The sequence below is a fragment of the Cuculus canorus genome, chromosome Z (genome assembly GCF_017976375.1).
Source record: "Cuculus canorus isolate bCucCan1 chromosome Z, bCucCan1.pri, whole genome shotgun sequence".
NCBI lineage: Eukaryota > Metazoa > Chordata > Aves > Cuculiformes > Cuculidae > Cuculus > Cuculus canorus.
The window spans coordinates 42,784,505-42,806,430 of NC_071441.1; the positions used below are offsets into that span (position 1 = coordinate 42,784,505).

Consider the following 21,926-nt stretch of genomic DNA (forward strand, 5'->3'; position numbering starts at 1 on the left):
CACATACAAGTTCCTAAGACCTTTATTCTTCACCTTTGGGGCTATTTCTGTCTCATTGTTGCTGTATTTCAGTGTTTTATGGCTGCTGCTGTCTGGGGAAGACCACAACAGTCTGAGTACTCATAGCCCAGAAAACTTCTTTTGGAGCAAAATAACCTTTCTATTTAGTTTGGGGGGTTCTTTTATTTAAGGGAGGGGTTTTGACTGCCCTCTTTTGAAGTCTGAGATGCTTTTATTTGACTGTTGTTTAACTGGGAAGGCGGAGAGCCAGTAGTGACTGCAGGGCAAATTGAGGCAAAGCTTCAATACCTAATTGCTTTAATTGCAAGGTGCGTTGGAAGAATAGCATTTATGTTAAGAAAGCAAGATGGTGATATGCATACTGCAGAACACAAGATGCTTCTGCTTTTTTAGTTACAGTCAGGCTGCAAAGAGCTGTCTACTTGTTCTGCCTGCTTTCATGTCGTGCAGGAGTGATGCTGCATGCTTCTTCTCACTCCAAAGTATGAGATTAATCTTTCTTCCTCACAGACTGCTTTTTTTTCCCTTCAGCTGTGTTTCTTCTTTCTCTACCCTAAAGCAAGTTTCTGCTTTCCCCTTAGATTTTGTCTGTCTTTCCTTCCCAGAGGTGTTGACAGTGGCCACACTGCCTGTTAAAACTTTCCTGTACTTGGTATGTCTTATTTATTGTGGTCAGCATTGAACTGGTTATCAGATGTTGAATCAGATGGGAACCTTTCCTCTGCTTCAGATTGGCAGGGACTAGTGAAACAAGTGTAGGGCTTATTCACATGCAAGTTTACTGAACAAACTCCTCACTATTCCAAGGACTTAGGGCACTGGATATGACCTTGTTCTCTACAGCTCTCTTCCACTGGTGTATAGTTGTTCGGCTTTTGGCCTTTTCCTACAGTGTGTTGAGACCAGTTTTGTGGCTAGTGGAACAGAGGGAGATATTTATTCTGTTATTGGCTGTGCTCAGGGCAGGGTGTGTGTATGTGTGTGTGCCAACTTGCTGCTCATTGCACTGTTTTCTGGTCCTAAGCTTTTTGAGCTGGAACGGAATGGGTGAAGGCGAAACTGAGATTCACCAGGATGGAGGCAGGAGCTCATGCAGCTGGGAAAAGGCTGCTACTAGTGTTTGTATGGATTTGACCAGCCTGCTGTGGTGGGATCGATGTGATACTGGAAGACTTGCCTAGGGCAGACGGAAGAGACCATGAGTTGTTTTGATTGGTCAAGTAAGAAATTAATGAAGACACATCTTCTGGATTTCTTCCAGACAGACAGGAATTGCCTGACTGCATGCATGGTGGGAAGAAGGAAGCATATCTAGAGTCCTGGTTTTGGTTTCTCCCCACCCCCCCCGAGTTTTTTGCTTTCTTTTGGCTCTGATTTTTGTGTTCAGTGTAGGGGATGAAATGGTAAGTGATGCTTGCTTAGCTGTTATGATGTACTACTTCTGTCCCTGGAATTTGTGATCATTCTATATAGAGTAAAAAGGATGCTACGGCTGTGGTTGGTATGACTTCACCAATGCTGTGCAAGAGAATATTTCTGCAGGCTATCACTCCCACGTGTTAGTAGCCCTCTTGTGTAAGCTAACTGATATTGTCCCTGTCCCCTGAGACTCCAGTTACTTTCTTTTGATCTAAAACCTGCTAGAGGGATTTGGTGCTTGACAGAGAGGTAAACGTCCTTTGTTCATTTTACCTTTATTGAAGTGGACATATGTCATCATCATAGTCGACAGCCTGAAGAGTGACCTTACGTAGCTGGTTTAATTCCTTCTTAAGGAACATTATTACTACATTTTGGTACCAATTTTTGAAAACAGAGTCTGAGGTGATCCAAGATCACTCAGAGCTGGTGATAGAGATGAGGCCTTTCTGTTTGTAATAATAATAATAATAATAATAATAATAATAATAATAATAATGTCAAAGTGTGTGCTTCAGGTGTCCAGAACAAATTACAAGTTCCTGAGCTCTATGAATGGATCCTCATTACCTATGTATCGTCACTGTAATTTTAGGGCAGAATGCAAAAATGTAGCATTTGATAAAGCTGGATTTCTTCTCTTCATTTCAAGCTTAGATGCAAATGAGTGCTTCGATGACAAGGACATGTGTACTTGTGTCTTTGTGTTCTAATTATTGCAAAAAAAAGGACTAGGGCAGTAGAGAAGAAAATATGGAGTGGTCCTGAAAAAAATCTGATGACTTGCTTTTAAAAATGAGAAGGAAATCAGGGAGCGTAAGAGCATGAGGATGGTTTGGTTACTGGTACCACTGAAAAAATATTGCTTGGTTGATTATTGTCTGAGTGAAGAATCAAGGGTAATAGTTCAGGCACTGTTCATGTCCATGTTGTGCCTGCTTGAAAGCTGATGCTAGTAGGAGTTTCTGGAAGTGCTGGATGCTCAAAGCCAGGAGGTTGTAGGAAGCTCTTGACCTGATTCTTCCTTCTCTTCTGATGGAAATAATATGATGTAGAATCATAGAATAGTTTGGGTTGGAAGGGACCTTAAAGGTCAACTAGTTCCAACCCCCCTGCCATGGGCAGGGACATCCCAGTAAATCAGGCTGCCTAAGGGCTCATCCAACCTGGCCTTGAACACCTCCAGGGATGGGGCAGCCACAATTTCCCTTGGCAACCTGTTCCAGTGTCTCACCACTCTCATGGTGAAGAAATTCTTCCTAATGTCTAGTCTAAATCTGCCCCTCTCCAGTTTGTACCCATTCCCCCTCATCCTATCACCACAAGCCTTTATGAATAGCCCCTCTCCAGCTTTCCTGTAGACCCTTTCAGGTACTGGAAGGTTGCTGTAAGATCTCCTCTGAGCCTTTTCTTTTCCAGGATGAACAAGCCCAACTCTCTCAGCCTGTCCTCGTAGGGAAGGTTCTCCAGCCCTCTGATCATCTTTGTAGCCCTTCTCTGGACCAGTTCCAACAGCTCCATATCCTTCTTACATTGAGGATTCCAGAACTGGACACAGTTTTCCAGATGAGGTCTCACAAGAGATGAACAGAGAGGCAGGATCACTTCCCTCAACCTGCTGGCCACGCTTCTTTTGATGCAGCCCAGGATATGGTCGGCCTTCTGGGCTGCGAGCGCACATTGCCAGCTCACGTCGAGCTTCTCATCAACCAGCACCCCCAAGTCCTTCTCTGCAGGGCTGCTCTCAATCATGTGTCAATGTAACTTATTTCGCCAATTATGTTACTCCTTCCTAAGTTCTACACAACTCCTGCTGCTTCCTTTGCATCATCTTATACAGAGTATTATAGCCACTGTCTCCTTGATCTTGGCTATGAAATTCCAAAATTCTACAACAGACAATGATATGAGACTCTCTCTGTCTAAAGGAATTCAGATGATAAAATTATTTAATTTTTTTTTATTCTTAGATGAAATCCTGATATTAATGCAAGAAGCTACATAGCATATATCCTGTCTTACTTCATTCGGAGATAGGTGTGCATGTAACTCGAAGGGAATTCAAAGTTAAAAAGAAACACAGGTATAGTGTTTCACTTGTTTTGAAAAAAAAAGATTTTGTAGTCCAGGTATCTTTCAGGTTCTCCTCTTGTGAGCATTAGATGTACATGTAATATCTTTCTCACAAAAGTTGGTCCAAAATGATCAAAAAAAAAAGCCTTTATAGATAATGCTGAAATAAATTCCTCTGACAAGATTTTTTGGGGTTGTTTTGTTTTGATTTTGATTTTTGTAAATGTTTAAATAGCAATTTTATTCCAGGCCTTTATTCATTTTAGTCTTGTGATTACTCTTTTCTTATGTCTTTTGGAGTATGCAAATAAGGATACAGAGCTTGTTTCTGTTATATGTCATTCACAACATCCTAGCAATGTTAAGGTTCTTTAGTAGATATCAGAATTTAGGTAGAAGAGTAAGTTCATATTTGGTTTTGAAGATGCAATGAATAACACTTCCTTGTACTCTATGGTTCCCTAAGGTTCTTCATGAGTATTTTGTTGCTCTTCCATCTTCCCCTCCCCTCAGCTTAGTGCATTGCCAGCACATTTCACCCTCCCACGTATTCTTCCTTCCAGGTCAGTGCTGCATGGCATGAAGTGAACAAATGTGTGTAGTCTTGACAATCTTTGTATGGCACGCTGCTTTACCACCTTCCCACTTTTCAAGCTGTTTCTATTCATGACTGTATGCTATCCTACCACTCACTGAGCTGGTAATTTTGAGTGACATTGAATTACAGAAGGGATTATGTTCCTAAATCACATAATTTCCACACTTATCTTTATGCCTTTTAAAGCAGTAGTAACAACAACAACAATAATAATAATAATTATTAGTTCAGTCCTCCGTGCTTTTGGCCATATGTTTTGTGTGTGTTGGTATTTTTTGGAATAACATTGCATCTCTGCTTCACAAATATGTTTGTATCCAGAGGAAACCATTTGTCTGTTGATTTTCTTAAGTCCTTGGAACTTTTCTGTCATTCTTGGTAGAAATCTCTTAATGTATCTGGATTCAGAGAAAATTAAATAGCACCCCAAATACTTCCCTTTTAGTCTTTTTAGGGCTTTGTCTCGCAGATCTGTAATCACAGAATCACAGAATCACAGAATCACACAAGGTTGGAAAGGACCCATTGGATCATCGAGTCCAACCGTTCCTAACACTCCCTAAACCATGTCCCTAAGTACTTCATCCACCCGTTCCTTAAACACCTCCAGGGAAGGCGACTCGACCACCTCCCTGGGCAGCCTGTTCCAGTACCCAATGACTCTTACTGTGAAGAATTTTTTTCTGATATCCAACCTGAACCTCCCCTGTCGGAGCTTCAGGCCATTCCCTCTAGTCCTGTCCCCTGTCACTTGGGAGAAGAGGCCAGCTCCCTCCTCTCCACAACCTCCTTTCAGGTAGTTGTAGAGAGTAATAAGGTCTCCCCTCAGCCTCCTCTTCTCAAGGCTAAACAACCCCAGCTCTCTCAGCCGCTCCTCATAAGACTTGTTCTCCAGCCCCCTCACCAGCTTTGTTGCTCTTCTCTGGACACGCTCCAGAGCCTCAACATCCTTCTTGTGGTGAGGGGCCCAGAACTGAACACAGTATTCGAGGTGCGGTCTCACCAGTGTCGAGTACAGAGGGAGAATAACCTCCCTGGACCTGCTGGTGACCCCATTTCTGATACAAGCCAAGATGCCATTGGCCTTCTTGGCCACCTGGGCACACTGCTGGCTCATGTTCAGTCGGCTGTCAACCAGCACCCCCAGGTCCTTCTCTTCTGTGCAGCTCTCCAGCCATTCTTCCCCCAGTCTGTAGCGCTGCATAGGGTTGTTGTGCCCCAAGTGCAGGACCCGGCATTTGGTCTTGTTAAACCTCATCCCATTGGTCTCGGCCCAGCAGTCCAGCCTGTTCAGATCCCTTTGCAGAGCCTCCCTACCCTCCAGCAGGTCGACACTTCCTCCCAGCTTAGTGTCATCTGCAAACTTGCTGAGGGTGCACTCAATGCCTTCATCCAGGTCATTGATAAAGACATTGAACAGAGCTGGACCCAGTACTGAGCCCTGAGGAACTCCACTTGTGACTGGCCTCCAGCTGGAGTTAACTCCATTGACCACCACTCTCTGGGCCCGGCCATCCAACCAGTTTTCAACCCAGGAGAGTGTGCGCCTGTCCAGGCCAGAGGCTGACAGTTTCTGAAGCAGAATGCTGTGAGAAACTGTGTCAAAGGCTTTACTGAAGTCCAAGAAGACTACATCCACAGCCTTTCCCCCATCCAGTAGTTGAGTGATTTTGTCATAGAAGGTGATCAGGTTAGTTTGGCAAGATCTGCCTTTTGTAAACCCATGTTGACTGGGCCTGATCACCCGGTTCTCTTGCATGTGCTTCATGATAGCACTCAAGATTACCTGTTCCATGACTTTCCCTGGCACTGAGGTGAGACTGACAGGCCTGTAGTTCCCCGGATCCTCTCTGCAACCCTTCTTGTATATGGGCACAACATCAGCCAGCCTCCAGTCTAGTGGAACTTCCCCAGTCAGCCAGGACCTCTGTAATGTCCTAGGCCTGTATTGTTAATACATTTCCTTCTGTCCACCAGTGTTTTTAAGCACTTCTTGTTATTTATACATTCGTTCTTTTTTTGTTCCCGTGTGGATTTAGCTGGAATGTGTAGTACCTTCATTTTTATCTCCCACTGTTTCTTTTTGGTCATTGAGCTATTTAATTATTAGTTGTCTGCAAACGTAATAATCTCTCTTTCCAGTGTACTCAAACAATTACTTTTCCTGAACACTCCCTCCATCTCTATCCCTCTTTGTGTAGGCATGCAAATAGAAGTATTAGATGCATCTATTTCTGTTCACTCTAAAAGGATGAAGCAATAATTTGATTTCTTTCCTTTAATAGATACTTCTTCTAGGTTCTCAGCTGCTGCTCAGTTCCTACTTACTTAGACATGTCCAGGTGGTTATTTGGTCTGTTTTTGTTTGGTTTAAGTGTCTTATTTCAGTGTTGTTTTGCTATTGCATATATGTTTATCCATAGCTCTGAAAATACCTGTAAATAATACAACATCATTCAATTTCTGAGTAAATTTATGTGTCTGGATCATAATCTTCATTTATTTTCTTTTCCTTCTGAAAGGATCTCAAGGTTTGTTTTTTTTCTTTTAGGCATCTGAAACGTTATATGCTGTAAAGGTTCCATGAAAACTTTGATTTTCATTTTGTTTCTGTGGTGGGTTTTGACTGTATATTTTTTCTCCTGAGTGTATGATCACAGAGTATACAGATGTGTACCAAGATGCATTTTCACTCTTGCATTGCATTGCACTGGAAACTGGAAACCATGAATGCTCTTTTGGATGAGGTAGTAACTTTCAGTCTTGTTGATAGACTTATTGTGCCAGTCTTTGTGTCTATTCTGAATAAAGTTTTCAGGGTGGCAGCATCACTTACGAGGCATCTAAGTGGTGTAGGGACTCTGGAAATGTGGTCTTTCTTCACCTCATGCAGATACACTATGAAACTTAGTTACATATTATTACCAGTGTGCAACAGTAATTTAGATACGACTGTGTAGATGGGGCACCATGTAGACATCCATTTCTTCTGCATCCTTTTCATGTCCACATTTGGATATGAGAATGCTATTGTATATTAAAGGCAGATTCTATGGTCTCTTAGATTGTTGCTGGAAAAGATTACACTTTCTAACTTTGATTCTACTTTCTAACCTTGTTATTCTTCCTGTCAAGGTAGTCTGTAGGTATATATGATATGTGAAATCTCAAATTGAGATTTTGCATCGCAGCTGTTCTTCCATTTTTTACAACATGAATTACTATTAATTTTTGCCTCTTGGCGTGACTGTAGATGTTCTCACTTTTCTATCAGATCATCCCATGCTGTTACCTTGGATTTGCATGGTGAAGTTTTTCCATTCATTTTGGATAAAATTACTTGTAAAAATGAATCTTAGTGGTTTTGTTGTGGGCTTTTTTATTCAATTGATTGTTTAAAATCAGTCAGGGTGAAATATTCTGCTTTCTTTCCTTGCATTGCCATTATGAATATCCTTTATTTTCTTGTGCTGCATTGAGGCTATTCAAATTAAAAAAATGCCATTTTTTCCCTCAACATGCAATCGGTACTTCCTGGTTTTTCGTTATTCTTCACTTTCTTCTCCTTCACATTTTCTCTTTGTCCTCCTCTTTTACTTTTCTTAAAATGAATTCTCTAGCTTTTGCCTTTGCTTGTTTTTATGTCTTTCCTTTGCTTTCCGAATATGGTGTAGGCTTCTACTTTTTTCAGATGTGGATGGCTAGATACTTTTTCCGTTCCAGGCAAAAGTTGTTAAAACTTTCCTGGAGTGCTCCTAACCCTTTTGTGCATGGAGTGAAAGAAAAAGACTGAGGTGGAACTTGCATTGTGTACACCCATGACTCAATTGTTGGTCGGTTCTGAGGCAAAAGCTCTGCTCTCTTCTTCATTCATTCTCTGCAGATACATCCAGACATCCTGTTGTTGCAGTAACACTGCCAATAGGATCCAGCAGTTCGGTGCAGAGCAGCTCAAGGCTAATGTAAATGGTAAGGCTCTTGTGGTCAACTTGGTGAACATCTTAAGTCAGCCAAGCACTAAAGTATGTGCAGAACTGTTTGGAATATCAATCTGCTCTTCCAACAGAAATAGAGGAGGTGCCTGTGCAGAAGTGCTCTGCTTTTGAAAAATAAATGAGAAAAACACAAAACCTGAGCTCCATCATCTGTTTCTTATTTGCTGGTGTTTCATTCTGTGCTGCATGCTAACATGCATCTTTGGAAGCGAACTCAAGTCAGTTGCTATCTTTCCACTGCTTTCAGTGGTTCTGGAGTGGGCATGAAAAGTGTGGTTCACTGAAGATGTGGAAAAGCTCCCATGCTTTACTCAGCTTGGGACTCTGTCCAAAGTGCTCCTGGTGGAGCTGGGTTGCTCCTGCACACTAGGATACCTATCTGGCAAGCTGATTCTCAGAAGCTCTATACACATATGTTAATCCTGGGTGCTTTTCTTCAGGAAGCGCTAAATCTTGCACTCCAGAAATATTGCAAAAAAATGAAAGCATTTGACAAGGGAAAAGAGGAAGAAAACACAGGCAGAAATAGGGACATGCATGCTGCCATTGTTACGTGTCTTTAGGTGGCGCTTTTTTTTTTTTCTGTAAATATCATAAACATCTTAATTGTAATGAAGCAATATACTAGAAAATATAAAGTGACTGGCATGAATCCCAATTGAAAGAAGTAAGAATTTGAACATTAAAGGTAGAATTTGCTTTTAGGTGTTGCTGATGACAAGGAAAACTGCTTTGAGTTCATTTTTCTTTAGGAATAGACATGTAGCTATCTAATTTTGCATTTTTCATATACCACATTTTACAGAAATATGTAAATATTTGATTGTAAATTTGAAAGCTGGAGTAATAGACACCACAAGATAGGGGAAGTAAAAACTTCTGAAGTATGGTAGATCTTCCCAACAACAACAAAACTTCCTTGTTCTGGAAATAATTGTTTTAAACCTGTAACTTTCTTAGCGGTATCACTGAGGCTTTGGCTAGGAACTGTTGTGATGTGATTGAAACTTTGATCCCTTCTTCCTGAGAAAAGGAACAGTAACCTACAAGCTAGACTTTAATCAGTAGCCTGCAAGGAATTTGACTAGTACACATACAAATAGGACTGTTTCCAGTGCTACGAACTTTTTTTAGGCTGTGGTATCCTTGTCAGGAAATCTGTCTGTGTTTTGAGCTTTTAGAATTGTTGAAGCCAGACACCAGGCTACAAATAGGCAAATCAGCAAACCTACTCTGGACCATGTATCTCTTCGGACCTCAAGATCCTGTTCCTAAAGAGAGCGAGCACATGGTTATTGCCTTTGAGGGAGAAGAGACTTCTGCAGAGGTTTGCAGCTCCTTGAGCTTGTCTTGTGCCAAAATAAAGCAAGCAGGAAGCCTGTTTCAAACACAAGGAAAAGAAAGTCTTGACATTTGAACAGATGAAACTCACTGTGAGCCCTCATGGTGAGCAAACCTGCTGTAGCAGTAGTGGTAACAAGAGTTGATAAATGCTTCATTATAATCCACCCTCCGACTGTAAGGATTGGGTAGGGAAAGCGCAATGTATTTAATTCATTTTACCAGAATCTTTCGTGTCACTGTCATTGTCTTTGCTGTATACCTTGTAATGATGCCAAGAGTACCTGGTTGTGTTTTGCTGGTGTGTTTGGTGGTTTTGGTTGTTGACAGATTGATTTTAATTTCTTGGGCATGTGTGACTCCTTTCTGTGGTAGTGATAAACCAAGGCAAGCATTTTACTCTTTTAAAGACAAGTAGAGGTGAATCCTGTATACAGGCCTATACACTGGATGCTGTGTAGGCCCGTTTGTATTTTGTTTCTTGGTACCGATTGGTTAGAATGGATAATGTAAAGTTCCCATGAGGTCCAACACAAATTAACAAGACTAACTTTATCTATAGCTTGGGAATGAAGAGTGGGAGCGGAGAGGCAAAGAGATGGTTATAGAACATATTTAACCTGTTCCAGTGAACAACGCTCAACTCTATGGCTTCTCTTAGTACGAGTGGACACATGTTCAGATATAGTCTTTTTCTTACCCTCGGTTGGAAAATGTCAGTATACAATATTGAAAAGAGAGTTAACAACAAGTTTCTTGTGTTACTGAAGAAATCTGCGACGGAAACTTTTCAGTTATTGACTGAGGCTTACAATCCCAAAGAGCAAGTTGGGTGCTCAAAGGAACCCATTTTTTGTTGGTAGAAGATGTGAAAGCAAAAAAAAGATGGAGATCCTCAACTGCCTTTGAGAAAATGATCTGTGGAATTGCTTCAAACATTGGCCCATCATGTGCAGCTGTGTGTCAGCTCAGAAGGAAACTGTTTTGAAGGTGATCATAGTTGATTTTCTTCATTTGTTAAATAAAAAGAGATAGAGGCACAGTCTTGGTTTTTTGTGTCGGACCTTGCAGGTCTGTTGGATAATTGCTGTGTATCCAGCCTCGGGGAATTAAGCTTTGGAAAAATGAAGTACCCATCAAAGCAGGAGGTGGCTGGTGCAGTTTGTATCCTGACTTCCCTCCCTCCCTCCTGCCCCTTGCTTTTTTTTTCCTCTTCTTTCAGAAAGCTTAAGAAAAGAGCCTTTTGTCTTCTTTCCTGAAAAGTTTCACTGAAATTCATCTATGCTTTATTCATCTGCTTTCATTTGTGCTATTCATGGGCAGCTGTGAGTTATATATGACAAAGCAGATGAATTCCTAACCTCCCTATTCAAGCAGGCTGTTGGGAGAAGTTCAACACTACCCTTTCCTCCATCTTTTTTGGGGTGTCCATCTAAAGTAGTATAGCTTTCAGTCTCAGCACTGAGACATCTCTGGACTGCATTTCTCCATATGCAGTTAAAATGGTGTGATAGTCTGCTAGTTGTAGAAAGGGTGCATCTATACAGCTATATCTGTATAAAGAAATCTGGTTTGCAGTATAGCAAAACTTAGCAGCTTCTAAGGAAATGAGATTTAGAAGCTTTACTGGAATTTTTGATTACATATCTTTTCTTCCAATGATGACTTGATTTCAAACATCATTAGCTAGGAGAACTTGAATTTAGCTTTTGTTAAGACTGCTTCAAATGTGACGAAGTTGTGTCATTTTGCTAAGGTTAACTTTTGATTTGGGTTTCTGAAGTAATTCCAAGAATAAGTAGTGTAGAGTATCCATTTGGTTTTCCTGTCAATTTTTTTTTCTCTTTGGTGTAAACTGGCATAAGACATTTGAGAGGATCGAGTCTGATCTATACACCAAACACATAAACACTTCGCAGTGTGTTTAATGTGCTTTACCTTCACAAATTAAAAGACCAGACTTCTTTTTAGACTACTTTTAATTTACATCTCACACTTCTTCCCTCCCCAAATCTCATCTGAAAAGCGTAATTTATACTGATCACCCTTTAAATTGAAGAATACACATTAGATTAAATTAAGAAGTGCTACACCTCCTTTTCTTAATCTCTTCAGAAAGCTGTCGGTGGATTTCATAGCCAACATTTTGATAAAAGCCAAGAGGTGCATGAGCAAGCCCTTTTTAGATTTGTTGATCACTTTGAATAACAACTTGCCTCTGTTTCTCTACAGACTCTTCATACTCTGAGCCTCCTGATGTTCAGCAGCAATTGAACCATTACCAGTCTGCAGCTTTGGCCAGGAACAACAACATGAGCCCAATCCCACTTTCTGGGAGTGCTGCAGGGCTGGAAAAAATGGAAGCCATCCTTAATTGTGAATTTTGTGAATTCTCCTCGGGTTACATACAGAGCATTCGGCGTCATTACCGTGACAAACACGGAGGGAAAAAACTCTTCAAGTGCAAAGATTGTTCCTTTTATACAGGCTTTAAGTAAGTACTGTGCAAAACAGATGAACTGAACTCACTTGGAAAAACTTCTGAGATCTTTGAGAGCTTGCTATAGCTAATAGGAACATGGCCACTGTTAACCAGGGAGAGGAACATAGGAAATGCCATCCCAGATCACAGCAGCATCCATGTAATCCATTTTCCTCTCTCCTACAAAAGCCAGTACCATCTGCTGCAGGCAAAAGCGCAGTCAAGTCCTTGCACTAGGTTTTACTTGTTAGAGGAAAGGGTACAGGTAGTACTTTTTCCTCAGCCTAGGCAATTAGGGGGCTATCTTTATGCTCAAGTGTGAAAATTTTCTCCACAAAAATAAGGTCATTTCCTGGTGCAATGAGCATGAGACAATCAAGTGTCCTAGGGCAGCAGAAAAATGTATATCACCTTCCTGAAAAAAACTCTTTCATGTAATTTTATTTCTTCTACCATCTATCTAGCTGAAATGCAAAGCATCCTCTAGGATGCCTGATAGTACATAGGCCCTTATGGAAAATCCAATTAGATGTTCAAAATTTAAAAACTTGGTGCTGTTTGTTTCTCTGCGTATGTGTTTTTAGCTGCTGTTCCATAAGTAAAGAAAAGACCTATGCACCTGTGCTGTTCATCATTTCTTCCTGATATGCTGGACCCTTGAGCATAAACACCCTCAGCAGACATTTGATATCTCAGACTTGTTAAGTTCTTAGGAGACTAGTGACAGTACAGGAGTATGACTGGAAAAAGGGGAGGAGTTCTGTTTAAGTAAATGTTGAGAACAAGCCCGAGAGAATCCACACAAAAGCAACCTCTAGTTACATTTCTTTAGCCTTTTTTACTTCCTCCCCTTGCTGTCTCTGTGGTGTAAGCTGCTGCTTGTGCTTTGTATCCTGATTGCTATCTGTCTTACCAGCAATTGCCAGGTCCATTCAGCCTGTTCATATCTTGCAAGTGCCACTTTTTTTCTACCTGGATAAAATGAAATCATCTTAAACCAAGCAGCAGTTAAAACATTCCTAGTTGCATCAGGGAGTGGTGTTCTTTCATGTGGTGTCTCAATCATTCAGGGATTAATTCTTGCCTGTTTTGGAAGCGCAGCACATTTTCTGTCTTTAAAAAAAGGGAAGAGGGGCAAAAAAAACCCTACAAATCCCCTCTTCAACTCACCATAAAGTGAGTTGAACTCACTTTCAACTTAAAGGCATGAAAGCACTCACTCCAGTTGATAGAAATACACCTGTAGAATTCAGCGTTTGCTGGGTTGGGCCCAAAGTTAGTAACTTGCTTTGCATTGAATCTAACAGTACTGGAAGAACTTCAAAGACACTTCTAACTGTAGTTCAATGCGGCAAGCTCCTTAACTTTTGCAAGCTTTACCACTGCTTTGGAAAAGAAGTACCAAGTGCCCCATGTTTGCAAACACCTCTTATTTCAGTAGCTGAGCTTGTGGTTAGATAGGTGGACGGTTAATTTCTTCTGTATGCATGTGTCTTGCAATTTCTAAGTATGCAGCCAGTGTAATGCTAGCATGAATTTTTTTGTTCAAAATTACTGTGGAGTATTCATTCATTCCTCCACATTCATAAGTACAGTATTCTTAGTCTTAGGTTTTCAGATCTTATAACTGATGCTTTAGAACTTAACTACTCAGTGCTATACTCACTGTGAATGCAAGTCTGGTTTGAATCCTCAATGTAAACAGTTCAGCTCTTTTTGAGCTTGTCCTAGAAAGAGGTCATTAAGGATGTTATCTGCTTTCAGAAATAAGTATGTCCTCACCTCTGCAAGTCCAGAACAGTTGATAGATTGTGTTCAACTTGCTACAAATTTAATCTTTGTCAAAGAAAGTATACTGCATGTTTCAGCCTGAAGACAACAATGAGCATGAAAGATGGGAATTAATTTGCTATTTTAACAATAACAATGTGAGGATAAAGCAACTCCGCAAAAGAATATCTTGTCAGGAGTGTTTGTCACTTGAGGATACAAGCTTGCAAATACCTCTGTTCATGTGTTACTCATGTGAGTAGCCCTGCTGAAATGCCATGTGGCACTGTGAAGACAAGGCTGAGTGGTATCTGTACCATTTTATGTGACACATCCCTTACAGAGCTATGACACTTCATCATTCCCTGCACACCTCTTCTGACTGCTTCCATCTCTCCCTCCCATTTCACAGATCTGCTTTTACTATGCACGTGGAAGCTGGGCATTCGGCAGTTCCTGAGGAAGGACCCAAAGACCTTCGCTGTCCTCTTTGCCTATATCACACCAAATATAAATGCAACATGATTGATCATATAGTTCTGCACAGAGGTAATAATATCCCTGTATGTGTCTATATCTGATGAGGAGAATGCTGAACAGAGCCCTTGTCTTTCAGACTGATTTCATTACATTTTTCCAGCTCTGTACATCATTAAATTTTCCCCTCTCTGTATATGAGAACAAAAGTATGTTGAATAAGTCCTCAGCCTATAAATATAGTTTATTTCATTTCTAAATGATGCATCTTATTTGTTTCCTGTAAAATTCAAAGTTAATCAGTACTGAAACAAAGCAGATTTAAAATTGGTTTTAAGCTTTTCCTCTAGTGAGGTTAACAATCATCAAATACCTATTTAGCAAGAGTTGCCCTAATTTACAGCTCTGATCTAGGTCAGCATTTTTTCCTGCTTACGTACCTGTTATCGTGAAGTCCTTGCTATCATAAACTCTGTGAACTAACCATAAAGGCCCAAAAATATCCCTTAGTTGCTTGCTTGAATATTTTATCTTCAGTGTCCTAGGATCAAAACAAGGGTTATTATACTTTTATTTTTCTTTAAGACTCCTATCTTCACCTCTTCTTTTTTTAGATCAGCTAAAAGTGGGATTAGGGATTTCTATGTTCTATTAACTGTGGGCTTGCTAGCTCAGAAGAGACAGCTGTTTGGGCTCTTGGGCTGGGATGCCTGCCCATAGCTATCACACTTGATGCTTGTAGATGGTCTGTTGGCTGCTGAAATCCAAACCCATGTGTTGGGATGGCACTCTGCCTGCTTGCAGGTTGGGCAAAGTTTCACGGTAATGTATTAGTGGTGAGCAAACACAAGTTTTGCGTTTCCTGGAGGAGATCCTGGTGTGGCAAGCACTATTGTAATTCTTTGTAACTTACCACTTTTCAGTGTTGGTAGTTGACGTCCTCCTTGTACCAAAGCAGTGAGGTTGGCAGAGTTCATACTAATTTCTCTCTGCTAGCAGGGCTGTTCTGAGGGAACATCTGGCAAAATGACCTTTCAGTGTGGTTCAGTAAACATGTTACAAAGCTGCCTTATTTGTAAGAGTTTGGCAGATACCTTAGCTTTTACTTTATGTCTTTTAAGGTGTTGCTGTGCTGGATTTTGCTCAGCTTCAGGGCATACTCCAGAATTAGCTCACTTGAGAGGAGAGGAGAGTTTAATTAAGCTCTGTGCAGGGGACCACGCGATTCCAAGTGCTGCCGAGGTATGCTCTGGTTTGTGGCTGTGCCAGGGCTCCAGTGGACACTGCCAGACTTCTAAAATGCAGATAAACAGACTGAAGGAGAGCTTGACAGACTTAGGTAGAGTATTTTCCATCATGCATAGACTTGACAGTGGGAGTGTTCGTTGCAGAAGTGGAAGAGCATTTCGTGATCTCAAGCACCTGTATGGCCTGCACAGAGCTGTTTCTGACCAATTGCAAGGAGGTGGTTACCTCCTGGGTAAGTAACAGCGTGAATTTGTTTTTCTGTAGAGCTGTTGTTTCAGTTGCACAACCAGCCTCGAGTTTTTGTGCTGCTGGAACAAAGCTGATAGCAAAAGACATAATGATATACCTACTAGAACGCAGGGAGAGGTAAAACAGAGTAAAAGAAGTTTTAATGCAAGTGTGGTTTTAGCTGATAAAGAATTTTGAAGGCCACTAAGGGAAGGACGAGGGTTTTCTATGACATCAAGAATCTGGGTTGTAAAGGAAGTAGGGTCCTTCCTTCAAGTACTTTCTGGCGTGTACAACCAGCTAAAAAAACCCTCTACGTTTGTGTTTAATTGTGTGGCAGCTTGACAAGATTTCACATGCACTGAAAGAGAGATGGAGTGATGGTGAACGCAGTCTGAGATAGCCTTCCATTTTTTATAGCCATTGCATTGGTAAAACAAGGGCATAGCCCTGAGCTGTCATCCAAGAACAATAGTTTTGTTAGAGATGGAATTCTGCAGTGTCAGAGTGAAGTATTTGATCTATTTCATACTTAATGTTCCTCCTGTGTCAAAGGTACATTTGCATATCTGTGCCTCTTGCATCACTTCCAAGTTGCTGCACCCTTAATCCTTGTGGAAACAGCATGTGCTTGAAATGGAGAGTATAGTTGCCTTTTAATGTGTCCTAAAGAGTCTGAGTTTTACAGGGCTAAAGCATTATAGAATCATAGAATGGGCTGGGTTTAAAGGGACCTTAAAGATTGCCCAATTCCAGCCCCCCTCTGCCATGGGCAAGGACAACTCCCACTAGATCAGGCTGCTCAAGGCCCCATCCAACCTGGCCTTGAACACTTCTGGCACATCCGCAGCTTCCCTGGGCAACCTGTGCCAGTGCCTCACCACCTTCATTGTGAAGAATTTCTTCCTAATGTCTAATCTAAATCTTCCCCTTTCCAATTTAAAGCCATTCCCCCTTGTCCTATCACTACCTGCCCCTGTAAAAATACCCTCCCCAGCTTTCTTGTAGGCCTCCTTCAGGTAGTGGAAGGCCACTATAAGGTCTCTCCAGAGACTTCTATTCTCAGCTAGAAGGCTGAATACCTAGTGAGAAAAAATTAGGGGAGGACTTTGCTTCACAAAAAGAATGAGAGCAAATAGGAAGCCTTCGAGAGCCTTCCACCTATCATCTGTTCCTCATCAGTGTAAAAGTTGTTCATCATCCCTTCTGTGGGCACAGATGGAACACAGACTCATTACGAGTGGCTTGTAACAGAGGACTGACACAGCTAAAGGCTGCTGTGCAGGTAGGTAAGGAGAAGGTTGACTCTTCTTCTTGGGCTTTGTGACAGGCAAGCCCAAGGAGAGGAGACACACAGGAGACAGGGAACTCTTTCTGCATCTTTGCCAACAGCAAAGGTGTTGGCCTTTGAGTCTGGACAATGCAATTAGTTTTCATCATTCCTTTCAGTAGCATTCCTGTCACACATTTTGAAATGCATTGGTATTTTTCCAGGACAAAATGCAATTTACCAAGATCACTGTTGGATCTACTTTAAAGTCCTTGGGTCATTATATTCTCTTCCTGGTAGTGAGAACAAAATAGTGATTTTTTTCTTCCATTTAATGGAAATCACACCCATTTCTCTTGAACTGTAACTTAAGATAAAGTCAAATTTTCAAATTCATCTAATCCCCTAAAGGCTTCATTGCTACATATCCTGATTGCACATGGTTGTTTCTGACATTATTCCTTGTACACACAGCTGCATTGATACATGCAGGACCCTTGTGCTGTGTTTGCTTCTGGCTACTGGAATTCTTATGCAACATGTGCTCTGATTGTAGCTTGGATTTGCAGGCAAAAATGCATTTTTTCAAACACCTAACATGACCAAATAATTGAACTGTGTCTAGATATTAGGACTGTTCTGATTTTAGTTGGTGTGCCTTTAAGGGAAGGAAATAATTTGTATATGCTGTGGTGTGTTACTGAGACAAAATTTTTCCTTACAACTAAAGACCAATAGAGCCATGGGCTCTTTTATGCCTAGAGCAAAAAAAAAAAATGTCTATTTTGAGTTACTGTACTTGTAAATATCTGTTGTATTAATAGCGTTTCTGTTTAATCTCTGATCTACATTATGATTAGCCTGAATATTTCAGTCGAATGGAAGGGCTGGATTTCTTAAACCAAGATGATGCTTTTTAGCATTATTTTTCTTATTTTATTTTTTTTAATTACACGTTTTGCTAAATTGTTCCACTATTCAAGACATCTTTTTCTGAGGCATATACAGTTTTCTTCATTTAAATGCTGCTGAACTTTGAAGAAGTCTACATGTAGATAAAGCAATTTCAATTTATGGTTGGAGCTTTATGGTTTTCTTTAATTTTGTGAGTTTACCAGATATGATAAGCGCATTGTAAATAAGTAATTGAATAAACAGAGCTTCGTAAGGCCAAGCTGGATATGAGAGCATCCCCTTCCAAAATATGAGGTTCTAGATCCTAAAAACTATGTAAATTCCAAAATCATTGCTTGGAGGAAGCTTGCTGACATGAATAGATCATGTAAAAGTTCTAAATCATCCCCCAAAAGTGAACTCATTCAGGCTAGAATTGGTGTTTATGTTTATTTTGCTTTTCTTATGTTATTACTTGATTTGAAGAGTGTGTGTGTGTGTTATTGTGAGATAGTAAGTTTCGCTAATGAGAATTAGGGAATTCTGCATTACTCCAGACTGACAGATAAAAAGTTTTATACCATCTGATGTTTTAGCTTTTTTAATCTGTTCCAGGTGCTAGAGAAGTAGCAAATTTTCATATATTTTAATTAGTATTACTCTTTTTGAAAACTTCACTTGACTTTTTTACTTTTGAAACTAGTTGCATCACTTATTTCCATGATTTCAAAAGCACACAGCTGCAACAAACGTGTTAAAAGTCTTCTTATAACCCCAGAATCACAGCTTTGAGTTCTGTTGACTCTATTCTCCCCTCTCCCATTCTGAATGGCCACAACTTGGTGTCTTTATAGCTAGAGAAGCCATTGTTGGTATGGAAAAGAATTACATGTCCACAGAGTGTTTTTTTAAGACAGATTTGTGGACAACTTCCACTTTTTGAAGTGACCAAAGAGGAAGTTATGTTATAGGATAACTTTTGTGTTCAGGGAGAAGCTGAGCAGAATGGAATATTTTGTTGGGCTGTGGAAAAAGTCTTGTGAGTAGTGGTGTCATGTATTGGCCAAAAGTTAATGAACAGTGGAGCTTTTGCTACCTTCCAGAAACCCTAATGAAGTTTGTGTTTCTGTAGTTGTCTTTGGATGTGATATTATCCTCCTCACTGAAGAAAAGGGGACGTTGGCTCAGATCCATATGTGGATTGCAACATCTCACATTCCCCTAGCCTTCATGTCTGCCATCTGAGATTCAGGCCTGGGTTTTTGGTTTATTCTAATCTGTCTTTAGGGATGAACCTGCATGAGGAAGATCTAGCTCCTCCATTAATCTCCAGTCCATAAGGAGTAACAATACTAAATTTCAGTGTTGTAGTTCAAAAAGTCAGTTGAGTAACAAAAGCTCTTAATGAGGATCTTCTTGTGACTGAAGGGTCGGATTTCGAGTCTGCCTTGTGTGCACAGCTTGGGGAACTGAATAGATGAGTATTACACACATCAGATCCTGGCTCTGTCAAATGACTGAAATTAAACATCAGTGCTTTGTTTGAGAACTGGAGAATGTAAAAACTCAGCAAGAGCATTTTCAGTGCATGCCTGTATCCATGCTATGAACTGTGGGAAGTGTGACATGACATGCATACAGACTTCGAGACTGAGCCTTCAAGCTGTGGGCTTGTTGGGAAAGTTTCTGCCCCTGCCTGAACTGTACATCCTATTACAGGAAAATATGCTGCCTTGCTTACCTCCTCAGTCCCTAGAGAGTAACTTTAGATGTGATGGTGAGGATACTAGATGCAATTTTTATAAAGCCAGCAGAGTGATGCCTTGGGAACCACCTTGCAGCTTCCCTGTGTAATTACATTTCTATGTGCCCTTCCTGGCTGCTGTCAAGTACTGAACCAAAGTGGACTTCTGGTCTGGCTGATACATGGCTAGTTTTCTATTCCCTGGCTCTGCTACTCTGACTTAAGTGTGGAGTCTCATTTGCCCCAAAACCTCCATTGGTATCCTCTTCACACAATAAGAAGTTACATTTATGAGGACACCTGCATTTGTAGCCTTGGAGGATTAACCTTGTCCTTGCAGGAAGAATTTTTGCCTTTTGGTTTTGTGTCAGTCAGTAGCTTAGCTCCCATTCCTTCCTAGAAGGACTGCCTACCCATATAGCAGATCTTATTACTTGTGTGGGTTGTTGTGCCCACGCTGTTGACATATGGGCCTGGTATTTCATAAAATTTGTTAAGTGAATGTTGTCCTGTTCCTACAGAAGAGCGGGTTGTTCCCATTGAAGTCTGCCGTTCCAAACTATCAAAGTACTTGCAGGGAGTTGTTTTCCGCTGTGATAAGTGTACCTTTACCTGCTCCAGTGATGAGAGCTTGCAGCAGCACATAGAGAAGCACAATGAACTGAAACCTTACAAATGCCAACTCTGCTACTATGAGACCAAACACACCGAGGAGCTGGACTCTCACCTCCGAGATGACCACAAGGTAACATCCAGATATTTTTAATTTGTAGCATTCTACTCTTTGCAAATGCTGTATTAGTTTACTTTTGTGTCAATTTTGAGGAGCCAACCTGCCCTTGTTATTTTTTGTTCTCTCCCTCCTCAAATCTGCAAAACTAATCCTTTCCATGTTGGGTTTCATTACCTCTGTTTTCTATTATCTATTTTTTTATTTATAATCTTAAAATTGAGCATTTCTGAAACTGTTCTGATTGACCAGAATTGGCAGACTGTTGCCTGGAAAAGGCACTTGTGTATCCAAAGTTTATTTGAAGAGGAAAAGAAAAAAAAAAAAAAAAAAAAAGGTGTTGAGGGGGTGGGGAAGGTGAAACAATATTAGGGCTGTGTGATTCAGCCCCTCTAAAAGGCAGGAGATTCCAAACATAAGATTGCTGTGGCAACTTCAGCAGTGTGACATGCCATGCATTTTTTAATAACAAAGAGGGCAATACATCACCCTTTACATTTAACAAGGGAAAGATAAACAGCAAGTATACCAGGTCCTCAGTTAAGACTGCTTTGGAGTTTTTGGGGAGTGCCTGAGTGCAGACCTGATCCAGTCCTTGAGAAGTCATTGGAGACTTTCCACAGACTGTAAGCTTTTAATTTCTGTAGCTGTCAACTGTGTAGCTGAGAGACACTTAAATTCTAGAGCTGATATGTGTTTTGGAGTATTTGTTTGAATGCTTCTTTGTCACAGTTCCAGGGCAGGCAGCTATACACCTCCACTTTTCACATGTTGGAGCCGAGTTGCCCAGGTCCTCACAGAAAGCTCACTCCTACTTCATTGGCTAAATGACACTTTCCTTTCAGCCAAGTACATTTATACTGACAGTGTGAGCAGCAGAAGTCCCACAAAATCTTTTCATGCTTAAAAAGAATTTGGCTGTCATATGAAAACAAAGTCAGTAAACTTCGGTTGGCCTGTTGTGCTTATCTGCCCTCTTCTTTATTACTTCTGTAGAGTCTTCTGCAATTCAAACAGTCCGCAAGATGCTTCATGCCTCCTCCTTACCATGACAAGGCACCTGGCTTGTCCAGGAGGCATTGTTCTTCAATCTTTTGACACAGGGCATCAGGCTGAGAAGATTGTTCCCTTATGGTGCTACTAGTTTAGGGTATCTAATCCCCATTTCTGTTTGGTCATTTATATCTCAGTAATTCACGTTGAAGTTCTGGGCTTAGATGTCCAAGTGATATAGTGCACCTTACAGACTTTCTGTGCACAAGTAGAGTTGAATTTAGTGTCTTGCATGTGGTCTTGTTTGTTTAAATCTCAGTGGGTAACATGTTAAGTCAGAGAGCCTAATCACAGCTGTTTGGATGGAGTAGTGCTAGGAATCTGCTTATCACCACATTTAGGAGTAGTTTGCTATTTTGAGATATACTGCAGTCTAATTCACTTGCTCTTTAGGTTCATTCACAATCCCTTTCCTACAGAGGGATAAAAAAACAGTCAGTGGGTGTTGATATTTCATTCAGCATCTTGCAGGAGGTGTTGTACTATGCTCATTCTTCTGTCTCCATCCTTTCTGCCTCTGTGGCTCAGTGCCTGTGCTCTGGTAGAAGGTTGTCACTTTACATGAAAGAGGAGTCCAAAATCC

At 40.8% G+C, this 21,926-nt stretch overlaps 1 protein-coding gene across 8 annotated transcripts in view; it reads left to right on the forward strand.

The window, feature by feature from the left end:
• The window catches only part of ZNF462 (zinc finger protein 462), a 94,713-nt gene that overhangs the window by 61,572 nt on the left and 11,215 nt on the right, over nt 1-21,926 (forward strand). For 6 of the 8 annotated variants that reach the window (XM_054055034.1, XM_054055032.1, XM_054055036.1 and 3 more), the window contains 3 exons: nt 11,680-11,941; nt 14,112-14,248; nt 20,082-20,305. In XM_054055034.1, the coding sequence (XP_053911009.1) occupies nt 11,680-11,941; nt 14,112-14,248; nt 20,082-20,305 (623 nt within the window). Of the gene's footprint in view, nt 1-11,679; nt 11,942-14,111; nt 14,296-20,081; nt 20,306-21,926 lie in introns of those variants that run through there. The other 2 variants (XM_054055039.1, XM_054055038.1) reach the window with 2 other exon arrangements.